This window comes from Nyctereutes procyonoides, unplaced genomic scaffold, assembly GCF_905146905.1.
Source record: "Nyctereutes procyonoides isolate TBG_1078 unplaced genomic scaffold, NYPRO_anot_genome, whole genome shotgun sequence".
Classification (NCBI taxonomy): Eukaryota; Metazoa; Chordata; class Mammalia; order Carnivora; family Canidae; genus Nyctereutes; species Nyctereutes procyonoides.
The window spans coordinates 65,511,045-65,535,343 of NW_026575051.1; the positions used below are offsets into that span (position 1 = coordinate 65,511,045).

Genomic DNA, 24,299 nt, shown 5'->3' on the forward strand with positions numbered 1-24,299 from the left:
CCTTGAGGGCATTATGCTAAGTGAAATAAGTCAAAGACAAATACCATATATATATCACTTATATGTAGAGTCTAAAAAAAGCTGAACTCATAGAGTCACAGAGTAGATTGGTTGTTGCCAAGAGCTGGGGAGTGGGGGAAAGGGGGAGATGGGTACAAACTTCAGTTGTAAGATGACTAAGTTTTTGGGATCTAATGCACAGCATGGTAAATATAGTTAACAATAATGTATTATATGCTTGAAAGTTGCTAGATTCTTGCCATAAAAAAAGAAATGGTAATTATGTGAGGTGATAGGATTTTAACCAGTGCTCCTGTGGTAATCATTTTGCAATATGTTATCAGTTGTACAAATTAACCTTGCAAATATTATATGTCAGTTATATCTCAGTAAAGCTGAAAGAAAATCTATCTTTTCAAGCAGTTTTCTGTACACTTTTTTGCATACATATCTCTATATATGCCTAAGCATATAGTTTTGTTGTAAATTAATGGAGTAATAGTTACATCTTAATCTGACTTGGGCTTTTATACTTTGGAGATATCCTGGAGATCTTTTTTATATCAGATATAACTCCAGCTCTTTCTTTTAAGAGTCTGCTTTGTATTTCTACTAATGCAGTGTTAGTATTTCTAAACTAATCTGCAATTTTTGTGTACTTCAATTTACTATGTTTCAAATAATGCTTTAAAAACCTGTTTACAAATGCATTTTTAGTCACAAGAGTCAATGTTTTTGGAGGATAAGTTCCTAGAAATAGAATTTCTAGGTCAAAGGTTCTGTGCAATTAAAGCTTTATTAGGTTTTGTCAAATTACACTTGTATATTAGATAACATTGAAAATTAAATGGTGAATTTGAATATACAAACAGTATGGATGATTTCTTTTGTAAGATGATTTTTTTATTGTTTTTTATTTTTTAAGATTTATTATTTATTTTATTTATTTATTTATTTATTTATTTATTTATTTATTTATTTATTTATTTATTTATTTATGATAGACATAGAGAGAGAGAGAGAGGCAGAGACATAGGCAGAGGGAGAAGCAGGCTCCATGCCGGGAGCCCGACATGGGACTTGATCCTGGGACTCCAGGATCGCGCCCTGGGCCGAAGGCAGGCACTAAACCACTGAGCCACCCAGGGATTCCCCGATGATTTTTTTTAAAGAAGCCACATTAATCCTTCTAGAACCCAAATAGATATAAATAAATAAATGATAAGAAATCCCATGGAATTAATGTGTGGGAATTTTACTGTTGTTTGGACGTATCAAGTCAGTATCATATTATTGCAAAATCATGATGGCCAAAATATTTAAAGGTGGTAGAACTTTTAAACTTTTGTTCTATGTCTTTTTCTGAATATAGGAGATATGTGTAATGGTGAGGAGCACATGGTCTGCAGACCTGAATTCAGTCTCTGCCCTCTAAGAGCTAAATAACTCTAGACAAGTCAAGAGCAGAATTTTTGCTCTTTTTGAATCTTAAGTACTACATTTGTAAATTGAGGCTGATAATCCTATCTTTAAGGGTTATTGTAAAATTAGGTACTCAATAAATGGTGGCTGTAGTTATTTTTATTCTTGTGACAGTTTTATAAAATATAAAGATAACCACAATTAAACATTTTATGCATAACATATATGATTAAACATATAATATGGCAGTGGAGCATCTTCTGTATAACAAGCAGAAAACATGTAAACTGTATGTAGCATCCCATGGCCCAAAGGTCACCACTTTTCTGATGAACAGAAACATCTCTTCATATAAATATTAGGGTTGTTTTATTTTCCACCTTATGCCAAAACAATTTGATAACATAGGACAAAAGTTCATCAATTCTGATGTGCTCATTATCTTTACACATAACTATCTAAGATACAAACTGGTATCTTAGATTAACCAAATAAATGAAGTCTTATCGGGAAATCAGTATACTAACAGCACCTCAGGTCTTGACCAAGTTGACAGAGGCAGTAATAGATTCTTGTTCTTGACAATTTCCTACTTCTTGATATTCTACAGATGATAAATACCATATTTTACTAGAGCCCAAATATTTTCTAGAATCAATATGTCTAAGATAAAGAATGTAGAAAGGAAAGCTAGTCGTTGGCCTTTTGAACAAGATCTCTGGTTACATAGTAGCAGTAGTCAGTCAGATGTTTCACCTTTCCTTTTATAGATGGTGAGAGTGGAGGTGTGTTTTTGAAGGGCCATGGTTTCATCTCTGAGTTCCAAACACTGACAGAGAGATCCTACAACTGTTGTGCTGGGCTTCAGTGCTACACCTGCTAAGTTTGATCAGGTATGCCACCAGATACTGGTGCTTTGCCTCTTTCTTTAGAAAATATTTTTAGTGGCATATACAGAAACTCATTGTTTCAGGAACACTGGAATGTTCCAAGTCACAGTGGTGCTCAAAAAGATAAGAATGTAGCCTCTTAACAATATGAGATGTAGGGGGAGAGGCAAGATGGTGGAAGAGTAGGCATCCTTGTTTCATCTGGTCCCCCAAACTTACCTAGGTAACTTTCAAACCATCCTGAACACCTATGAATTCAACCTGAGATGTGAAGAGAAAATAGTTGGAACAATATGAGATGTAAGTTGAAAAACCTAACTATAAACTTAGGGTCTTCTAGTTTGAGATGTTGGAATCTTCTACTGGACCAGTCACTCAAGTCTTCTTCTGTCTTTTCTGTATATTCCCATGTTTTTATTTTCCCTAGGGAAATTTATTCCAAATCCTCTTCATCTAATCCAAGTACTCCAATTATAGAATATTTCTCCAACCTATGTTAAGCTTTATCAATCCTTTGTTTACTTAGTATTCTATTTATTTCCTTTGTTCATTCACATAGTTCTTGATAACTCATGTTTTTTTTGTCTTTGCCCACATTGTGAAGTAATGGTGATTTCTTTTTCATCTCATTTTATCCAAATATAAACAAGAAAGGAATCAATGCTACCAATCTGATTCTGTGATTCTAGGACCATAAACACCAACCCTGGGTGGTCTTATGACTCTAGTTATCACCTATGATGAACATTGTGGTTGTTTTCTCCAAAATTCCGTCTACCTCTCTTTTACTGTGTAGTAGCCATGTGATTTGGATGGGACCAACTGGAGGTGGGGCCAGATTAGGTTAAACCAGTGGTTCTCAACACTGATTGCTTATTAGAATGACCTAAGGTGTGGGGCACATGGGTGGCTTAGTGATTGAGTGTCTGCCTTCTGCTCAGGACATGATCCTGGGGTCCTGGGATCAAGTCTCACATTGGTCTCCCTGCAGGAAGCTTGCTTCTCCCTCTGCCTATGTCTCTGCCTCTCTCTGTGTGTCTCTCATGAATAAATAAATAAAAATCCTTAAAAAAAAAAAGAATGACTAAGGAACTTAAGATAAAATAAACAAAGTCAGCCAACGTAAACTGTCCTCTACAGAAATATCTGGGAGTATGACCTAGGCATTGGTACTTGGTAAATAATTGCCAGGTAATGCTTGCAGGCAACCATTGTTGAGAACCACTGGTCTACCAACAGGGTATTTCCATCTTCCTGCCATTTGCATTGGTTTAGGAAGCTCAGAATTAGCTTGTGTCTTTTCCCAAGCTATATGAATGGTTGTGGTAGGCATAAGCAGCCTAATCAGCATAGCTCAGGACTTTTGTATTATGAATGTGGATATATTCTCAGTTTCATCTCTGACATTGAAGAAACTCTGACTTGAGATGAACATGTTACTTGGAGGAAAATAGAATTCCTTGGCTGAATTTTCTGTTGCATCTGAGTTCTAACAAAGACTTTCTGCTTGACTCTACTTTAGTTAAACTCCTTGAAGCCCTCTCCTCTACTCAGCCTCAGGCTTGGCCAACCATGCTCATGCCAGTCTTTGCTGAGTAGTTTTAGCAAGAATCTTGCTAAGTCAATTTCCATTTTTGTCATAAAAGCTCCTTGGGAAAGGGACTGTACTGATTGGCTTTTTCCTGTAGTTTCTAACATACTGACTTGCACCTACGCTTTGCATATAGATAAGTTTGCTAATGATTTGTTCAGTTGATCAGTATTTACTGAGTATGTGCTATGTACTATGTACTAGATATGGTGCTAGGGATACAGTGATGAACAACATAAACATGATCCTTATCTCAGAACTTACAAGCTTGAAACCCAAATCTGTTTCTGTTATCCCAGTCATTCTAAAAAAGCTTCCAATTTTTTATGTAACATAACTGGACAGGGTTTCTGAAAAGTTGCCTCATATCATTTTTGTATGGGGTATGGTTATAATAAGTAAATGAATCTGTTCATTGCAAAACAGCTGCTTCTCAAGATAACCATCAGGACTGGACCTTACTTGGTTAGCATATGAGCAGAAGGCAGCTGACAGAGTACTGCAAGGACTTTCCAAAAGCTCATGTGAATTTTGCATTGCTTTGTATATCCAAGTGAGAGGCCTGGTTGCTTGAATGTTTCCTGGGTATAGAGACAATATAGCAAACTAATTAAGAATATGAACGCTGAAACCAGAATGCTTGGATTGGAATCCTGGTTCTCTTACCAAAACCCAGGTTCAGCTGCCCATTCCTCAAAAGGCCAATACCAAGAGATGAGTTTTGACTGGAAAGGAGCATGAGCTTTATTCAGGAGGCTGGCCACCTGGGTAGAAGGCACAAACTCTTGTCCAAAGGCCAACTCCGAGATTTCTGCCTGGTCCAGAGATTTTTAAAGGGGTTTAAGGGAGTGGAGTAGTCTGTGACATTTCTTAATTATGTACAGACTTGATGCCAGCTACAGAGTTATCTGGGTGCTCAGAGGTTGTGCAGGAAGTTATGGTTCCTTGGTGTCCAGGGGTGATTGTGCAAGAAAGTCTGGTTCCTTGGTACCTGGGGGCAGTTGTGAGTACTGTTCTGTCTGCAAAGGAGGGCAAGATCTACAGATGCACAAAGGGAGGTCAGCAAAGTCATTGTGTGACCTTAAAAAGAAAAACATGTTTTATTAAAAGATTTCTGGGCTAATCAGAAAGCCAAGGCAGCTTCAGGCAGACTTGCTGGCCTCTGTGGCCTAGGAATGTTTGGGTCCTTCATTCCCCAAGGCCATTGGTCTGCCAATCTGAAAGAAAGTAAATTAGTTCTGTTACAGATCAAGGGCCTCAAGTCAGCAGGCAAGGGAGTGCATCAACCTGAAGTAAGTTAACCTTTAAGACCAGCTGGAGTACTGTTATAGTTCTACCACTTTTGAACTTTTTGATAATGGAAGGTTACTTCTCTTGTGCTTAAGTTTCCTTATCTGTAAAGTGGGAATAATAATAATAATAATAATAATAATAATAATAATAATAATACCACCAACCTTAAAGGGTGTGAGAGGAGTATATTTAAGGGGTTTGGAATGGTTGCTGGCTCCCTTATATTTAACCTTTGCTATTTAATGATGTTGATGATGGAGATGGACTCATTTGTTTACATCTCAAATTCTCTTACCAAGTTTATGGCAATTTTATTATGAGATATAAAAAATATGAACAGAAACTTCATATGTATTTTGTAGAAGATAGTAATCATCTGAGATTAGTTTTAGTTCCCCTTTTTGCACCTATGAGAGAGGGAAATAAATCATCCTCATCATAGGACTTGAATCCTGCTTTGTAGGGCCTGTGAGTACATGGTGCCGTGTAGTGAGTTAAGCAGACAGTTCTTGCTCTCTTGGAGTTTATCTTCCAAGACTGGCAACATCAGTTTAGATGATCAGGTAAAGGTCACAAAAATAGTGGACTATGAGTTGACCAGATACTTTAAACATAGAAAATGTCCTATATAATGGAAGAGTACTATAATACAATCCAGTATAGTATGGAATTTAGTATAGGATGAACATATCTCATACACAGTTTTGGACTAAACACTTCAAGGAAATTATAATGGAATCATACAGTATTGACCTCTAGTAGAGCAATTAGCATAGTTAGGCTGTGCAGAGGTAATTGATTTGGGACAAAGAAGGAATTGGGAAGCAAAAAATAATCATGTAAATTGTATAAGACTAAAGACAAATGATCCTGTGGATGCTATTTAATAAAGCAGTGTAGCATGGTGGGAAGATCGCGGATTTGGGGCATGGATAATCTGGGCAAATCATGGCTCAGCCACCTACAAACTATGTGGCCTCTCTAGAGGTATATGAATTGTGAAATTACTGTATTTTCCCTTCCAACTGTGGCTGCAGAAAGAGGCAGATTAGTGGCTCACCTTATAAGCAAGTGTATAAAACTTCTAGCTTCAGTTCTGGCTTTTTTTTTTTTAATGTTCAATTGTTCTTTCCTTTCTTACTGTTTTTAAAAAATGTCTTACTGTATGCCTATTAATGGAACAAGAGTATTAATATTATTAGTTTGCTTGGGCTCCCATAACAAAATACCACACGCTGGTGGCTTAAACAACAGAAATATATTTTCTCACAGTTCTGGAGGCTGGAAGTCCAAGATCAAGGTGTTGGCAGGGGTTTTTTCTGAGGCCTCTCCGTGCCTTGCAGATTACTATCTTTTCCCTCTGCCTTCACATGGTCCTCCTTTTTTTTTTTTTTAAAGACTTTGGTTTATTCATTCATAGAGACAGAGAGAGAGAGAGAGAGAGAGAGAGAGAGAGAAGAGAAGAAGAGAAGAAGAGGAGAGGAGGCAGAGACACAGGCAGAGGGAGAAGCAGGCTCCATGCAGGGAGCCTGACGTGGGACTGGATCCAGGGTCTCCAGAATCACGCTCTGGGCTGCAGGTGGCACTAAACCGCTGCGCCACCGGGGGTGCCCCTCATGGTCCTCTTTTCATGTCTGTGTCCTAATTTCCCCCTCTCATGAGGACATCAGTCATAGTGGATTAGGACTTACCCCAAAGACCTCATTTTAATGTCATCACCTCTTTAAAGGCTCTGTCTCCAAATACAGTCACATTCTGCAATCCTGGGGGTTAAGACTTCAACATGTGAATTTGTAGGGAACATAGTTTAGCCCATTGCAGTGATTTTTTTAAAAAGTAATCTCCTCCTTAAATTTTCTCAACTATAAAATGGGGATTTAAAAAAAAAAGATTACTCTATAGAACACTTCTGAAAGAAATTGAGGAAGACACAAAGAGATGGAAAAATATTCCATGCTCATGGATTGGCAGAATTAATATTGTGAAAATGTCAATTTTACCCAGGGCAATTTACACGTATAATGCAATCCCTATCAAAATACCATGGACTTTCTTCAGAGACTTAGAACAAGTTATTTTAAGATTTGTGTGGAATCAGAAAAGACCCCGAACAGCCAGGGGAATTTTAAAAAAGAAAACCATATCTGGGGGCATCACAATGCCAGATTTCAGGTTGTACTACAAAGCTGTGTTCATCAAGACAGTGTGGTACTGGCACAAAAACAGACATATAGATCAATGGAACAGAACAGAGAACCCAGAAGTGGACCCTGAACTTTATGGTCAACTAATATATGATAAAGGAGGAAAGACGATCCACTGGAAGAAAGACAGTCTCTTCAATAAATGGTGCTGGGAAAATTGGACATCCACATGCAGAAGAATGAAACTGGACCACTCTCTTGCACCATACACAAAGATAAACTCAAAATAGATGAAAGATTTAAATGTGAGACAAGATTCCATCAAAATCCCAGAGGAGAACTCAGGCAACACCCTTTTTGAACTTGGCCACAGTAACCGGAGAAGGACAAACAGTGTATGTTCTCATTCATTTGGGGAATATGAATAATAGTGAAAGGGAATATAAGGGAAGGGAGAAGAAATGTGTGAGAAATATCAGAAAGGGAGACAAAACATAAAGACTTCTAACTCTGGGAAATGAACTAGGGGTGGTGGAGGGGGAGGAGGGCGGGGGGTGGGGGTGAATGGGTGACGGGCACTGAGGGGGACACTTGACGGGATGAGCACTGGGTGTTATTCTGTATGTTGGTAAATTGAACACCAATAAAAATTAATTTATATAAAAATAAAAATAAAAAAATAAAAAAAAGATTACTCCGTGTATGACTATTGTGAGGATTATATAAGGTAAGTTCAGGTTATTATGCACTAGCACAAGTGAGACATAATAGCACTTGGCAATGGTTAAAGTATCTTGCTTTCCTGCTTTTAGAAAGGATGAGAAATTCTGAAACTGCTTGATAAAAAGAAGGCATGCAGATCTTACTTAGTAAGGTGGTAGAGTGTGAGTATTTTAAGCTAGAGACAAGTGGGATAACCAGGGATGTAGAGTGGCACAGTAGGGAAAAAAAATTTTTTTTTTTAATATATTTTGGAAGAGATGAGCAAGAAAGCAAAGAAGGCTGAGTGGCTTGTGGTAGACTCTGAGGCTTGGGTCTATCTCAGAATAAAGAAACTTGAACAAGAACTTAGAGATGAAGCTTGAGAATTTTAGACTGAAGGGTGCTTGGTTGGCTCAGTTGGTTAAGTGTTGGACTCTTGGTTTTGGCTCAGGTCATGGGTCTCAGGGTCGTGAGATCAAGCCCCTCATTGGGCTCTGACTTGGTGCAGAGCCTGCTTGAGTTTCTCTCTCCCTTCTGTTCCCCTTCCTGCTTACGTGCATGTCTGTGTGCTCTCTTTCAAACAGAGTGAGCTCCTGAGCAGGGAGAGGAGCAGAGAGAGAGAGAGAGAGAGAGAGAGAGAGGAGAGAGAGAGAGAATCCTCAAGCAGACTCCCCACTGAGCTTGGAGCCCAACTCGGGGCTCGATTTCACTACCCTGGGATCATGACCTAATGGAAATCGAGAGTGGATCGCTTAATGAACTGAGACATCCAGGCACCCCAATAAATAAAATCTTTAAAAAAAGAGAGTTTTAGACTGAAAGAAATCATAATTCAATTCCTTTATTTTTTTTTAAGATTTTATTTATTTATTCGAGAAACAGAGAGAGGCAGAGACAAAGGCAGAGGGAGAAGCAGGCTCCACGCCGGAAGCCTGAAGCCTGAAGCCTGATGTGGGACACAATCCCAGGTCTCCAGGATCACGCCCTGGGCTGAAGGCGGCCCTAAACCGCTAAGCCACCTGGGCTGCCCCAATTCCTTTATTTTAGAGAGGAGAAAACTGAGGGGGAAGCTAAGTAAAATTACACTTCTAGTTAATTGGCAGAGAACTTAGCAACTTTGAAAAATGGTGTTTGTGATTGGGAAAAGAAGAAAATGGTAACTTGAGGTAAATATCTGAATTCTATCAGGCTGTCAGAGCAAAGACTTATTCATTATTGTATTTCTAGGATCCAGGGAAGTACCCAGCATATAGTGTTCAGTGTTTAAGTTAATCCAAAGTAACTATTGAATTTTCAGGGGATTTGTTAAACCATAAGTGTGTATTTTTTTTTGTGATATAAAACAGTGTAGCATATTTGTGAAAATATAGGACATCTTTAGTATCATCCTGAAAAATTAACATACAAAAATATTACGTCAATAATTAAGGTGAGTATTCAAAAATCAGTTGTATTTCATTACAGTGGTAGTAAACACATATTTATGCTCATACACTACTGGTGAGAGTGTAGGTTGTACAGTCACCTTGGAACCCTGACAGTGTTCACTAAAACTGAGCAGATTCTCGTGGTCAAGCAGTTACTCTTCTAGGTTTACATCCGATAAGAGCACATGCATGTGTGCACCAAAACTCATGTGCAAAAAAATGTTCATGGCTGCATTATTTGAAAGAGCAAATAACTAGAAACAACCCAGATGGTCCATCAAGTAGAGTGAGTCAATAAATTGTAGCTTATTCACATAGTAGATATGACACGGCAATCAAACTGTAACTGTACACAGCATATGGATGGATGAATCTTACAAACATAGAGGAGCCCAATCTCAAAAGAATACATACTGGATGGTTCCACTTATAAAAGCTTCCCAAACAAGCAAAATTCTATGTTGCTAGTAACAGGGTACTGATTACCTTTGAAGAGGTAGAAGAGGATACTAGGGGGACTTCACAGGTGCTGGTAATGTTCTGTTTCTTGATTAAGTTGGACATTTATGACTTGTGTACTTTTCTGTACTTATGTTATACTTACACTATAAGAAGCTTAAAAATATGTCCAAATTTATCATGTGTTGAATTTTTATATATCATTGCTTAAGCTTAAAAGTGGTAGCACATGATTATTTTAAATGAGATTGAAGCAGGTATTTTAGAATGTGTATCTGTTCCAACACATATATCTGAATGTATACTTGCCTCAAGAAAAAAAAAGATGCCCCCAACCCTGCCTCCTTTTTTTTGGTTCAGTATCTTTCTTGTACTCTTACTTGTCATTTACTGATAGTGTTATATTCTTAGTGAACAAAACAGGGCTGTATGCAGTGTAGCTTTCTTGTATGTAAATCTAGTTCTTTCTCAGAACTTTTAAGACATTCAGAAAATTAAGCTTAGAACTGTGTGTGTAAATATGACCCCATTCTCTGTCATCATCTCTATACATGTAGAAAAAACTTGAAGGATATAAGCTATAAGCAAACTTTTTTCTGAGAAGGGGATAGACTTTCATTTCTACTTTTATACTTTTAATATTTGAATTGTTTACAATGAGCATGGATCACTTTTTTAGCTTAAAAAGATACTGTTTTAAAGCATTACGTTAGGGGGAGCCTGGGTGGCTCAGTCAGTTAAGTATCTGCCTTAGGCTTAGGTCATGGCCAATGTAGGGCTCCCTGCTCTAGCGGGGAGCCTGCTTCTCCCTCTCTCTGCCCCTCCCCCACATTGTGTGCTCTTTCTCTCTCTCTCTTGCTCGGCTCTCTCTCTCTCTCTCAAATAGATAAATCTTGAAAAAAATGAAGCATTAAGTTAAAAGACAGATTTTGGTTATTTAAATATTTTATTTCCTGGTACTAGAGAAGCCTCAAACATATTTTACTTCTATGCTTACTTATTAAAAATGTATAGAATTGATCAGTTCAGTATTGTCAAGAAAAACTTCAATAATGTGTATCTTTTAAGTTCCTATTTAATATAATCATTTAGATAAGACATAAAACTTTGATTTATATTTTTTCTCTTTTTCCAAATTTTCCATAGTAAGGAATATTACTTTTACAATAAAGAGTATCTAAGGTAGGCAGATTTTATTATTTCAGTCTTTGCTTACAAGGTTAATATGTTGTGGTTTTAAAGGATTTTCTCAACAATATTTATTGTTCTTTTGTTCCAACTTGGAAGGGAAAAGCTAGAGTAGAAGCTGTATAAAGTTATTTTGTAAGATGGCTATTTTTCTGATGGTATTCTTCATAGTTGCTAAAAATACACACAATAGATCTTGAAGAAAATGCAAACTTCTAGAATATGATTCTTTTAGTAGTACATTTTTCTCTACAAAGTCAAGGCCTTTCATTCATGCATATGCTCCTACTGGTGTGCCCACCTTCCTCCATTTCCTCCCTAAATTTCCTACTTGCATTTTTAGATTGTGTAATTGTATTTGTCCTTTGTATATGTAAATATACAAACTATTTTAAAATAAATTTATTTTGGTAGCTGATTAATTTTATTCATTGCAATTGGATGGTGATAAGAGGTCACAGGTCTTATAAATACCCCTAGAAATTAAGAAATTAGATCATGCCCTTTTGACTAGATTCATCAACTTGGAAACGGCTTAGCTTTCACCCTTTTCCATCCTTCTGCAGAGCGTTCTGAAGAACTTAGTTTAAGTGAATAAAATCTGAAAATTTTGAGGTTTATTTTTCTTTAAAAACATAAACGGAGTGTTAGTATGTTTCAGACAATTAAGAGCTAAAATCTAAGGGCTCTGGTTGTAGTTCTTTTGCTGCTGATTAGGTATTCCTCGGTGGTGATTAGTGAATGTACAAATGCAATCATTTGGTAGGGCTTAATCACTTATATGAGAGAGAAGTTAGTTACCCAGAAAAGAGAAATTGAAGCTTGTATAACTTCCATTAGTCTTATTTTTTTAATAGCAAAAAATAAAGAAGAAAAAATTTTGGCTAAATTAGGAATATTGGGTCATATAAGATAAATTGTGGTTTAAAGGAAATAGCCTGGCTAAATATGCTTACATGAATATATTGCTGTGCTATTTATTATATTGTCTGTGGTACAGATAGCTTATGAAAAACTGACCTTTACCATACCAGGACATATTTCCCTCAGAGAGATAAGAGTATGAAGTGTTAGCTAAACAAGGGCATCTCCTCATTGTACTGGGTGACTGAGCCCCCACAATTAAAACCCCGGGCAACAGGGGGAAGGTATCTCTTTTCTTAGTTTTAGTATATTACTCAAAATTGAGAGGAAGAGAGATGTATGGCTATACCCTTTAAAAAACAAAACAAAACAGCAGGTCATCTGAGGCCAGAGGAGCATGGAATGCATGTATTTGAGCCATACTATATTCCTTTCTGGTGAGATGGGTTACAGGCTCCAAGTCCTGAGAGCGAAGCCTGGGGAGTGGGTTTGAGCCATTTGGAATGGTGAGCTAGGGATGTCTGTATGGGGAGGCCAACTGGCTGCTCAGGTCTAGTACTGTAGGGTGGCATGACTTTGTTAGGTTCAGGAGTTGTTCATCATAGGTTTAGTTCAAAAGCTCAGCTTTGTAGACTTCTCCAGAGGACCAGCTTCTTCTTGGAGATTATTTTATACTAATTAACTTCACAATTGCTAATATATAAATCAAAATACTCCAGCCTTCAGCCCAGATTTCTGGGGTATTCCTAAGGTGATCAACTGTCCCAGTTTGCCCAGGACTATCCTGGTGTTAGCACCAAAAGTCCTGCATTCAGGGAAACCCCTCAGTCCCAGGGAGATGGTTGATTTTACTATTTTACTTTCTTGAGCCACTTAGCAGCTGCAGCATGGGAGGAGGGGAAATGTATTCTCACTGCCACTGTGTACAGTTTCTTCCCCATAACACAGATGATAAACAGCCCTCAGCTCTTGGGTAGCAGTTCAACCCAGGATGCAGTTTCAGAGAGGAAGAATGTTGCTACATTCTAAATATGCCCAGATATGACTGTTCTGATTATCTATTGCTGTGTAACAAATGACTGAAAAAATTAGAGGCTTAAAACAACATTGCTTCATTATCTCTCCCTGTTTCTGTGGGTCAGGGATTTGAGAAAGCCTCAGCTGGCAATTCTGGCTCTTACTACCATAGTGGCAACAACTGGAGCAGCTGGGGACCAATCAGACACTTCTGTCTTCATGTCATCTCAGGGCTTCTCCAGGCCGAGTCTCTGTATGGACTGCTTAAGCTCTCTCCAGGCAGTTTGATGCTTACCTAGCATTTCAGGGTTCCAGAGCAAGTGTTCCAGCCAGTAAGTAAGGAGCTGCCTTGGATATCACATAGGATATTATTGCAGGGCATCATCTTGTCATCGTCACAAGATTCAGGGGAGGGAGAGCATAGACCCCATTTCCTGATGGTTGGAATATCAACATCACAACATGTTGGCATGGAGAGATTATTGCAGCCATTTTTGGAGAATACAGTTTGCCGCAATTACCTTGGCCCAAAAAATCAGTTTTTCACTAATAAAGGTAATGAAGTTGTTAAAATACAATTTTTTCCTCATGAATTTTCATAAAGCAATTTTCATTTCGGATGAAAACAAAAAGATCAGCCTGTAAATGTTTCTTGAGTTGTTCTGAAAACCCTTGCTCACCATTGTTCTACTGGAATACATATGTATATATAATATATAACATATATATGCCCCCTTTCCCCTAAAAAGAAAGCCAACTGACCAAGATAGGTGTAGCAAAAGTTCACAGGCTCTACAGTAGGAGTTTGAGGAGGTATATGTACGTGTGGTGTATGAGTTTCCATGCACATGTGCAGCCTGGGGGGATGGAGAAGAAAGAGTAACTGGGAGAATAGAAGGACATTAGTGGCATAGGACTCAGGCCAAGGGAGGTGTCTACACCAGGAAAGAACTCTAAAGACACTGATGGCTGGAAAGGGAACTAAATAATGAAAAAGGGCAGTGGCTGTCATTTACAAATCAAGGGCAAATATACATATAGCATTACTTTAGTAAGATCATTTGGTTTAAAATGTGAATACTACTGTTCGGGCCCAACTCTCCCATTGTGATGCTGAAGACCCACGAGCTATTCTTTCTGATAGCTTCTTACTTCCTGGTAACTGGAAATGGGCTTTACTTTTTTTTTTTTTTTAAACATAATGTAATTATGTGGGGAATTTGCTGATTAGTATTGTTTTAGCTAAGTTTCAGAAAGGCATGCTGCAAATCTTAACTTTTTCAACTGAGTTTTGGGGACTTGAGATATATTTAATGTTCAACTTCTGTGATTCTTATTTGACTTCTCTTGTTTTGTTCTAAACTCATGGTTTTATTGAAGAAAAATTTCAAAAATTAAAAAAGTTAAAAGGGTAACAGAGATAATTCTAAGCCACCACTTGTTTGTGTGTTTCAATTATAGAAATACTGTAATACGGTCCAGCTGGATTCTGGGATAGACTACCGGAAAAGGGACCTTCCTGCTGCAGGAAAACTCTACTATCTGTAAGGTTCTCTCTCTCTCTCTTTTTTTGTTTTAAAAATTTAATTTTCTAAGTTTAAAGTCTAATAATTAATCGGGAAAAGAGAAAAATAAGCAGGATAATTATTAGAGCAAGAAAGGCTAGTTCTGAAGTCTGTGATTTTAATTTAAATACAAAATGTTATCATCTTAACTTCTTTAGACTGTGTTTTTTGCCATCCACATTTGCATGATTTATAATGTGTGATTGGATGAAACCCTAATTAGTTTTTTGGGGAAGAGTGATGACAGATGGTTAGAAAGTAATGAGAATCCTCTTATGAGACTCTAGTATTAAGAGAATATCTTTACTGTGTGAAAGTAATTAATTATTTGTGGACATCTCCTGACAAATGTGCCATTTCTGTTCCCCAAAAATTGTTGTTTTATTTTGTTAGACAATCTGTTTGTATTTATCATTGTTGATTGACTTCCATACGTAACTATGTAAAATATATATACACAAGTACAACTGGATATATTTCATCTTTTAAAAAGGAAGACTCTGCTGAGTAGGAGCCATTTATAACAATAGATGTATTCAGCATGTGCAGTTAATGCTGAAAAACAAATAGTTGGTTTTAAAATGTCATTTGTGAGAACCTGAAAAGGTACAAGTGCTTTACAAGTGTAAACTGCTATTTAGTGTATACCAGCACTATTGGACACATAGTGGGTTTTCAATAAATAACTCTAAGGGCTAATTTTGATTTATCTCCAAGGCATATTTCTGCTAATTTAAATTTTGATGACAGCGTGTATATGAGAGGTTCAGAAAAGTTCTTGTCTCTACCACCTTGTAAGCAGAAGTACTTTACTGTTTTTGAAGCAGAAATTAGCTAGAAAAATCACATAATTAAAATTGCATGCTTTACAGTGTATCGGGAGGGGGACTATTTCAGTTTATTATTCAGATTCTGATGATTATTATAGAAGGTTCTTCATGTGCCCTTAAGTACTTTGTCTTTAAAGTACTTTATAATTTTTAAAAATTCTTATAGCTCTTCTTTCTACTTTAGCTTAGACTTTTATCACTCTGTTCCTTTTGTTTGTGTTTTACAGTTTTTAAATTTTTCTGATATTTGTAATCTTTCCCCGATTCTTTGCTACCAATTTCATGATATTCAGGTGTGTGGTACTCAGAAATTAGCTTCTTATTATTCTCTGCATTCTTTTCCAAAGGGGGCAATCCTTGTTCTCTGTTTTCCCACAAAATATATCCTTATGTGGAAGAATTAACATTTTCCTAATGTGAAATTCCTTAAATCAAGATGGTAGTCTGGGTCTAAATGATGAAATTTGTTTCATATTGCTAGAGAGGTCCTGGTGGAATTTACAGGACGTGGAAAGCTAATTTTGTTGGGAGCATAGCCATTTTTCTCTCTGACCTTCTCCCTGGCGCAGCCTCTTCCTTTTCCTGATAAAAACACAATTTTAACACAATGAAATTCAGGTTTGTACTTAAAACATGCATTGGAGGAAAAGAATATCTAACACATCCCAGAGTCCAGAAATGAAACTCTGGGGACCAACTTTCTTAAAAATATATAAATTCATTTAATCCTCAAGGAAGGTAGATTTTGTTCATGTATTTAGCATCAAAAAGGGCTTCACCATAATCTGATAACCAAAACTAGAGAACCTAGAGGCACAGCTCACTCAGAGGGTAAGGCAGTTATGTGTCCCTGAGGGACCATCAGGAATTAAAGTCTTCTAGGGAGTGGGAGAATAATATTAGATGCAGAGACAGGGTACCAGGAATGTAATTTATATTGTCTCACATGAGCCCTTAGGGAGAACTTCTTTCATGACAAAAAAAACATTTCCTAGGGTCATGTTAACATTTCTGATTTAATTAGGTTTCTTTTGATCTTATTCTTATAGGGAAACTTATTAATTTCCCCCATAACAGGTTTTAATGTACCATGCTATATATTACCCTATTACAGCATGTGTTTCTTTTTATTACCTTCTGCCTAAACATCTGGCCTTTGTTCCTGAACATGCAAGTTCAGACTCCTTGAACTCATTGTCAATCTCATTACCTGCCTTCCTCAGCTGCCTGAAAAGAAAAACAAAATTCTAGCTTCCCTCCAGGGGAACACCAAGCATTATCTGAGAATTTCATGGAAGTAGAAACCTATATGTGATCTGTAATGAAATAGAAGTATTCATTAATTCAATATTTTAATACTCTAGCTTTCCAAAAACTAACTCAAAATATCCCATTACACAATCCAAATAATATCAAGAATCATCAGAGATTTTTAAAAGTACCCCAAAAGCTGACACAGGGATACTTCCTATGGTTCACAATATTGCCTGAGTTACATAAGAACTAATTCATACACGATATTTTATGTTCATATGTAATCTGTTTCAGTTGTAGTTTTACGTTTATATCACATTAAATATCAAAATCTTACAGTACCTTTATAAATAAGTTCCAGATGTTTTTGGCCCATCCAAATCTCATATAATCTCATATAAAATAAACTCAGAAGCTTTAAGTTTATCAAGTTACAAACGACAGAAAACTTGAGCCCAGACACCTGAACTTTTGCAGAAATTAAAAACACCCATGGTTGTCCAGTTTTGCATTCTGTGGTAACTGCGTGATCACCCCATACATGAACACAAAGTCATTCTCTTCCTTGTTGCTTGGTGGATTGGGCTCAATAGGAATCCCATGTGGGGAATATGGTTTGCCAAAATCCAAACCAAATTGACTAAGCACTGGGCTTCCTGTTTGCATTTGGGTGGGGGCTTGGACCAGTAATTTTTTTGAACTGCCTGGTGTTTGCCAATGGTGGCCCCATCCCATGCCTTCCAGAGAATTTCACTGCTTCAGATTAGTTCTCTGCTTGGAGACTGGTGACACTGGAGGTTATCATTTTCCATATGCAATGAGCATCTCTTTTCAGACAGGAAATGCCACTTCTTGAGGGATCATGGGATGTGATTTGCTGCCACTTCTGTGAAGGGTTATAGTTTTTCATGGCTAGAGGAGATTGCTAGGGACTCTCCCTTGTCCCTTTTCTCATTTTTTCATTAGGAACTGAGTAGTACAGATTCTTTTTTCTAAGTCTGTTGAAAGAACTAGGGGTTGGGGATGGGGAGAGAGTTCCTGTTCATCCTACACCCCACTCCTAGCAGAGGCTATGGCCTCAGTGGAAGACTTTAAACTGAACCAAAAGGGATGGGGGCAAGGTATTGATCCTGGGATTTGATTTTACCCTACTTACTAGCTAAAAGGTTTGCCTGTTACTGTTTCATGGATGTTGGTAGAAGACACAAGAGACCTGGGTCAGAGACAGGATTTTATCACCCTTGATATAGAGAGCATGTTATCAGTGCTCTCCTTGCCCTGTGGTCCCATTGTGAGTGTGTGTGTGGGGGGGTGCATATGGAGTTTTGCCAAGGGCCCAGATGGATACCTGCATGGCAGTGAATTGTATTATAGCAGGGGAACTCTGAACTTGGGGAATCGACCATTTTATAGCCAGAGGTAAGCAATCCTGTTTTTTGTCTCAAGGGAAACATTGCCTTATCTTTTAAGGTTTCTCGTGCCAAACACAACCTTGAGAAATGGTTAGGGCCACATGTTCTTGGCATGCTCAGCAAGATGTGCAAGAGAGAAAGAGACCCATGGACGACTGTTTCTCCCAATATAGGGAACCTTTAAGAAGCCAGGCTTTCTCCCTTTATTTCTTTTGGCTCCTATCCACCAAGTCATCTATGACATCTACAGAATTTATATCTGAACGCATTATTCAGTTATTTAATATTTCGATTAAATTGTCTCAAGACCATTTCACTTTCATGGACCTTACTGATATGATGAAAAATATGTTACAACTTTCAGGCAAAGCTCAAATAGTCACATATTTTTACCTGGCTTAATATAATACGTATATTCATCTGTCTTCTGAGCTGATCTCAAAAAGAAGTTTCTTCTTTTACCAACATAAGGTTCATGTCTCAAGTACTCTTAATCTCCCACTTGGGAAATATCTATTCCAAGTAGAAAATAATTTGGGGGAATATATCATTGAACATTAAAAAAAAAGTTTGCTGGCAGAAACCATATAGCTTTAAGGTTACAGCTCTGTTTTAGAAGAAAGATCTGTGAAAACAAACACTGGAGCTCATACATGTTAAACCATCCCCACAATTTAAAACTTCATGTTTCTTGCCTATGATAGTCCACACACACACTCCTCCTCCCTCAACTGAGAGAACCCAATCAATGAAAATTTAAAACATTTCTAGCTCAATTGTCACATTTTTTCATAGCTGGAACATTGGCAGAGATCTGTCTTCTGCCTGGAAGGTTGCCACCTTCTAGTTCACCAGAGTTTCTAAGAGGACATCTTGGGACCTTCTCCCCATTACCATTCCAGGTGTTTCTGTCTTAGACATTGGAATTTACAGTATCTGTCTTAGTTTCTCTGACCAGTTAGAATACCAAGCCGGTCAGTCATTTCCTGTTTAATTCCTACTGGAGAACCTCTGAAACATCTGCCAATAGAAGCAACTTGAAAATTGTTAAGTCTAGCTCCTTTCCTTTTAGGAGCTAGTTTGTTTCAGTTCCATGTGCCTGGCTGTCCAGAGTCCTGTAGCAGGCTGTGTGCATATTCCATTGGAAAAATTTTTCTCTCATCTATAACGAAGTTTTTATGGTCGAATGCCAAATATGGTCCCCCTATATTCTTTTCCCTTTAATTCCTTGAATTCCCTCATGTATCTTTTAGAGTCTTCTACATTCATATTATAACTATTCTGACACTAATTTTCATGGTGTCACAATGGAAAGGAAAATATCACATAAATTAAGGAATATAAAATTTGTTTAACAGCAAAGGATACAGAAATATATCCATATGGTGATAGTTGCACAAAAACAGAGGATGGCATGGCATATTCTTATTTGAAGTTTTAAGTTTTTCTGTCATTTGAGGGCCCGTTAGCTGACAAAAATATCACCCGATCAGAATATAGACCCATCAGGTCACCTTTGTCATTCTTGTGTTGGTAGGTGGGTGGGGGAGAAGGGAGGCTTATACTATCCTGGTAAGTCTTGACTATTGTGGAGACTGGCTATTACATGGCTGCTCACAAGGTACGGTAACCAAGTGCAGACTCTAGGATGTGCCTGAATGTCCACTGTCAATTTGTGTGAATCAAAGCTCAGTTTCCAATCCTTCATCAAGACCAACGCTAGGCCTTCCTGAAGTCTGTTCCTTAGAGGGTCAAGGGAAAGAATTTCTGCCTCTGGCAGTGAGAGCAACTACTTCCATGGGATAGGGTTAAGACTGTTGATTTGGCCAATCCTTAAGCCTGGGGAAGGGAAGAAGATGGTTGGGGACATTTTTATTGTTTACAAATTAAGTTTTATTCCTTCTTAGTATCGTAACGCAGAACATAGAGGTTTATATACTTAAGAGATGATCATATTCATAAAGTATTTACAGATAAAATAATACAGTGTGTGAGATTTGCTTCAAAATAATCCAGGGTGAGGGAATTGTGGGACGGAGATGGTTTAGATGAAAAAACATTGACCACAAATTGAGTGGGTGATTGTTTGCACTGAGTTTATTATACTGTTCTCTCTACATGTATATATGTGTGAAATTTTCCATAATAAAAAGTTTTTTTTTAAAGATACAGAATCTTTTTTTTTTCTGATAATACTAGCAGGAATTTTATTAATTCTGGTGATTATAAAGAAATAGCTTTTGTTATATGGATTTTCTCCACTGCTGATTTCTATTTCATTGATTTCTGCACTTTATTAATAATTTTATTCTGCTTAGTTTGGATTTAATTTGCTCTTTTTCTAGTTTTTAAAGATAGAAGTCAGGCAGCCCGGGTGGCTTAGCGGTTTAGCACTGTCTTCAGCCCGCAGCATGATCCTGGAGACCTGGGATCGAGTCCCACATCAGGCTCTCTGCATGGAGCCTGCTTCTCCCTCTGCCTGTGTCTCTGCCTCTCTCTCTCTCTCTGAGTCTCTCATGAATAAATAAATGAAATCTTTAAAAATAAAAAAATATAGAAGTCCTTGATTTTAAACCTTTCTACTCTTTTTATATAAGCATTTTAATGCTATAAATTTTCTTCTAAGTATCATATTAATTGCATTGCATACATTTCAGTATGTCCTCTTTCCCTTGTGATTTATTCTTTAACCTATGAGTTATTTAGAAGTGTATCGTTTAGCTTCCAAACATTTGATGATTTTTCTATACATATTTTGAGAGCTTTTTCCATACAGCTTGCTCTGAAATCTATGCTTAGTATTAATGTAGCCACTTCAGCTTTTTTTTTTTTTAAGATTTTATTTATTTATTTAAGAGCGTGAGTGAGAGAACAGGAGTGGGAAGAGGAGCAGAGCGAGAGGGAGAAGCAGACTCTCTACTAAGCAGGGAGCCCAATACAAGGCTTGATCACCAGAATCCTGGGATCCTGATCTGAACTGAAGGCAGAGGCTTATCTGCTGAGCCACCCAGGTGCCCTGCCACTTCAGCTTTTTTAAAATTAGCACTCACATGATCTATCTTTTCCCATCCTTTTACTTTCAACCTGTGTCATACTTAAAATGGTTTCTTGAAAGCAACACATAGTTGGAAATCTTTTTTTAATGCAGTCTGACATTCTCTATCTTTAATGGGGTTATTTAAACCATTTACATTTAATGTGATTATTGATATGGTTGAGTTTTAATATGCCATTTGTTTTTTCTGTTCTTCCTATTTACTTCTTTTTCTGATATGTTTCTTTTTTTAGATTTGTTTTCTCTCTTATATTAGCTTACTTGCTATACTTTCTTGTTTTTGTTTTTGTGGTTGTTACAATTTAGAGTTAGCATCTTTAACTTACCTAAGTTTAACTTAGTTTTCAAGTAACACCTTGATGTCAAATACAAAAACCCTACAACAGTATACTTCTATTTTCACTATCCTGGCCTTTGTGCTATTGTACTCATATATTTATGTAATTATGTACTACTATATGTATTATATTATGTTGTATACTGCACAATGCAGTGTTTTTATTTTTTGCTTAAACAGTCAATAGTCTTTTAAAGAGATTTTAAAAATAAAAATTATTTTACATTTACTTACATGAATACCATTTCTTATGCTCTTCATTCTGTTGCATAGATTGGAATTTCCATCTGATATTATTTTCCTTCTTTTTGAAGGTCTTTAACATTTCTTGCAGTGGTACTCTGCTAGTGGTGAATTTTCTCATCTTCTGTATGTCTCTAAAGTCTTTTGCTTTTATTTCTGAGAGATATTTTTGCTGGCTAGAGAATTTATGGTTGACAGATTTTTTTTTTCCTTTCAGTACTTTAAATGTTGCTTATCTTCTGACTTGTATTGTTTCTAATGAGAAATCTATAATTTTTTGTCCTTCTTTACATCAGATGTCTTTTCACTAGCTATTTCCACAGTTTTCACTTTGTTATTGGTTTTAAGCTGTTTATGATGTGCCTTGGTGTGATGTTTTTGTTTCTTTTTTCTAAGGTTGTTTGTACTTCTTGGGTCTGTGAGTTTATAGTTTTAATTGAATTTGGAGAGTTTTAGTATATTTCTTCACATGCTTTGTCCCTTCTCCCCCTTTCCAATTTCTGGGATTCCAGTTATGCCTACATAAAACTGCTTTATGTTGTCTCACAGCTTACTGATTCTCTGTTCATTTCTTTTTCAATCTTTGTTTTCAATCTCATTTTATTTTTAGTAGTTTCTTTACAGTGTGTAATCTATTAATCCTATCCATTGTTCACCTCAGACATGGTATTTTTTTTCTTTGTAGAAGTTCAACTTCTAGAAGATTTTTATATCTTCGTTTTCTGTTCTTAATGTCCTCATGCCTTCCTCTATTAAACATACAGAGAATACAATGTCTTAATGTCTTTGTTCAGTAATTCTATCAAATATGTCATTTGGGGTCTATTTCTAATGATGGATCTTTATCCTTCCATGCTTTTTTTAAAGATTTATATATTTTATTTTAGAGAGAAAGAGACATGAGCAGGGGGAGGAGTAGAGGGAGAGGGAAAGAATCTGGGCCCCGTTACTCTATTATGGCCAGAAGTAGAAGTTTCCAGGCCATTATCCTGAAAACAGGTAAATAAAAGAATCAAGTTTTCCTATTTCTTTTTTTTTTATTTTTCCTGTTTTAAAAGAACTGACTTTTAGTATAACAAAATAGTTGGTGAGGGATGCTTATCTTTATAGAGATTTTCTAAATGACAAATGAAAAAAGAATTAGAATTCACCATTTTATAAAACCCTCATAATTTAATGGAACTAGTTAATGATCATAAGTTCTATAACAATTGCTATAGAAATGGAACCTGAATTTGATCAATTTACAGGAAATATTAGGTGCAATGGAATATGTTAAATAACATCATGGGAGTATATTCATCAAAATGTAGACTGCAGAATTTTTAGTGACATAAACAGTCTGCTTCTTAAACAAATAAGAAAAAAAAATAACCTTTAGTTTAAAAGAGGCTTAAGGAACATACCAACCAATTACTGTGTGTGGACCGCACTTAGACCCTAAATCAAACAAACTGTAAGAACAAAAGCAAAAAACAAAAACACTATGCAACAACAATCAGAGAAAGTCACACACTAACCGCATGTAATGACTTTGAAGAATTATTATTAGCTTTGTTAAGTGTGATAAGGATATAATACTTATTTTTTAACAGCTTTATTGAAATAGAATTCACATGTCATACAGTTTACCCATTTAAAGTATATTAAGTAATTGCTTTTAGGATATTCAGAGAATTATGTAACCAGAACCACAGTTGATTATAGAATATTTTTATCACTCAACCAACCACTGACCAGCCCAGACAACCACTAATCTACTTTCTGCCTTTCTATATTTGCCCATCATGGATATTTCATTTAAATGGAATCATATAAGATGTGGTCCTTTGTGATTGCCTTCTTTCACTTAGCATAATTTTTTCAGGATTCATATTATTATTGCTAAATAATATTCCATTAAATGTAGAAATTTTATTTGTCTACTCATTAGTTGATGGAGATTTGGGTTATTTCTGCTTTTTGGCTATTGTGAGTAATGCTGCTATGAACATTCATGTATAAGTTTTTGTGGGGTTTTTTTGTGAACTTACATTTTTATTTCTTTTGTGTATACCCAGGAGTGAAATTTCTAGGTGTGGTTAATTCTACATTTAGTCTTTTGAGGAGCTTCCAGACTGTCTTCCAAAGCAGTGTACCATTTTATATCTCCACCAGTAGGGTATGAGGGCTTCAATTTCTTCATGTCTGTGACATCACTTGTTATTATCTCTGTTTTTGTAGTCATCTGTATTAGTTTCCTAGGGATGTTGTTACAAAGTACCATGATCTGGGTGGCTTAAAACAGCAGAAATTTATTATCTCACAGTTTTGGAGATTAAAAAAAAAATCAAGTTTTTGTCAGGGCCTTGTCTCCTCTGAAACTTCTAGGAGAGAATCTTGCCCTTATCTCTTCTAGTTTCTGTTGTTTGCTGTCAGTACTTGGTGTTCCTTGGCTTTGTAAATGTATCAATCCAATCTCTGCCTCTGTTGTCACATGGTCTTGCTATGTGTCTCCTTATAAAGATATTAGTCATATGGGATTAAGGGCCCTCCCACTTTACCGGTTAACATCTATAAAGACCCTATTTCCAAATAAGGACACATGTGGGACACCTGGGTGGCTC

General features: G+C 36.7%; 1 protein-coding gene across 2 annotated transcripts in view; it reads left to right on the plus strand.

The window, feature by feature from the left end:
* Positions 1–24,299, plus strand: part of AFG1L (AFG1 like ATPase) — a 201,770-nt gene that overhangs the window by 129,712 nt on the left and 47,759 nt on the right. For both annotated transcript variants that reach the window (XM_055330283.1, XM_055330284.1), the window contains exon 8: positions 14,459–14,541. In XM_055330283.1, the coding sequence (XP_055186258.1) occupies positions 14,459–14,541 (83 nt within the window). The remainder of the gene's footprint in view (positions 1–14,458; positions 14,542–24,299) is intronic.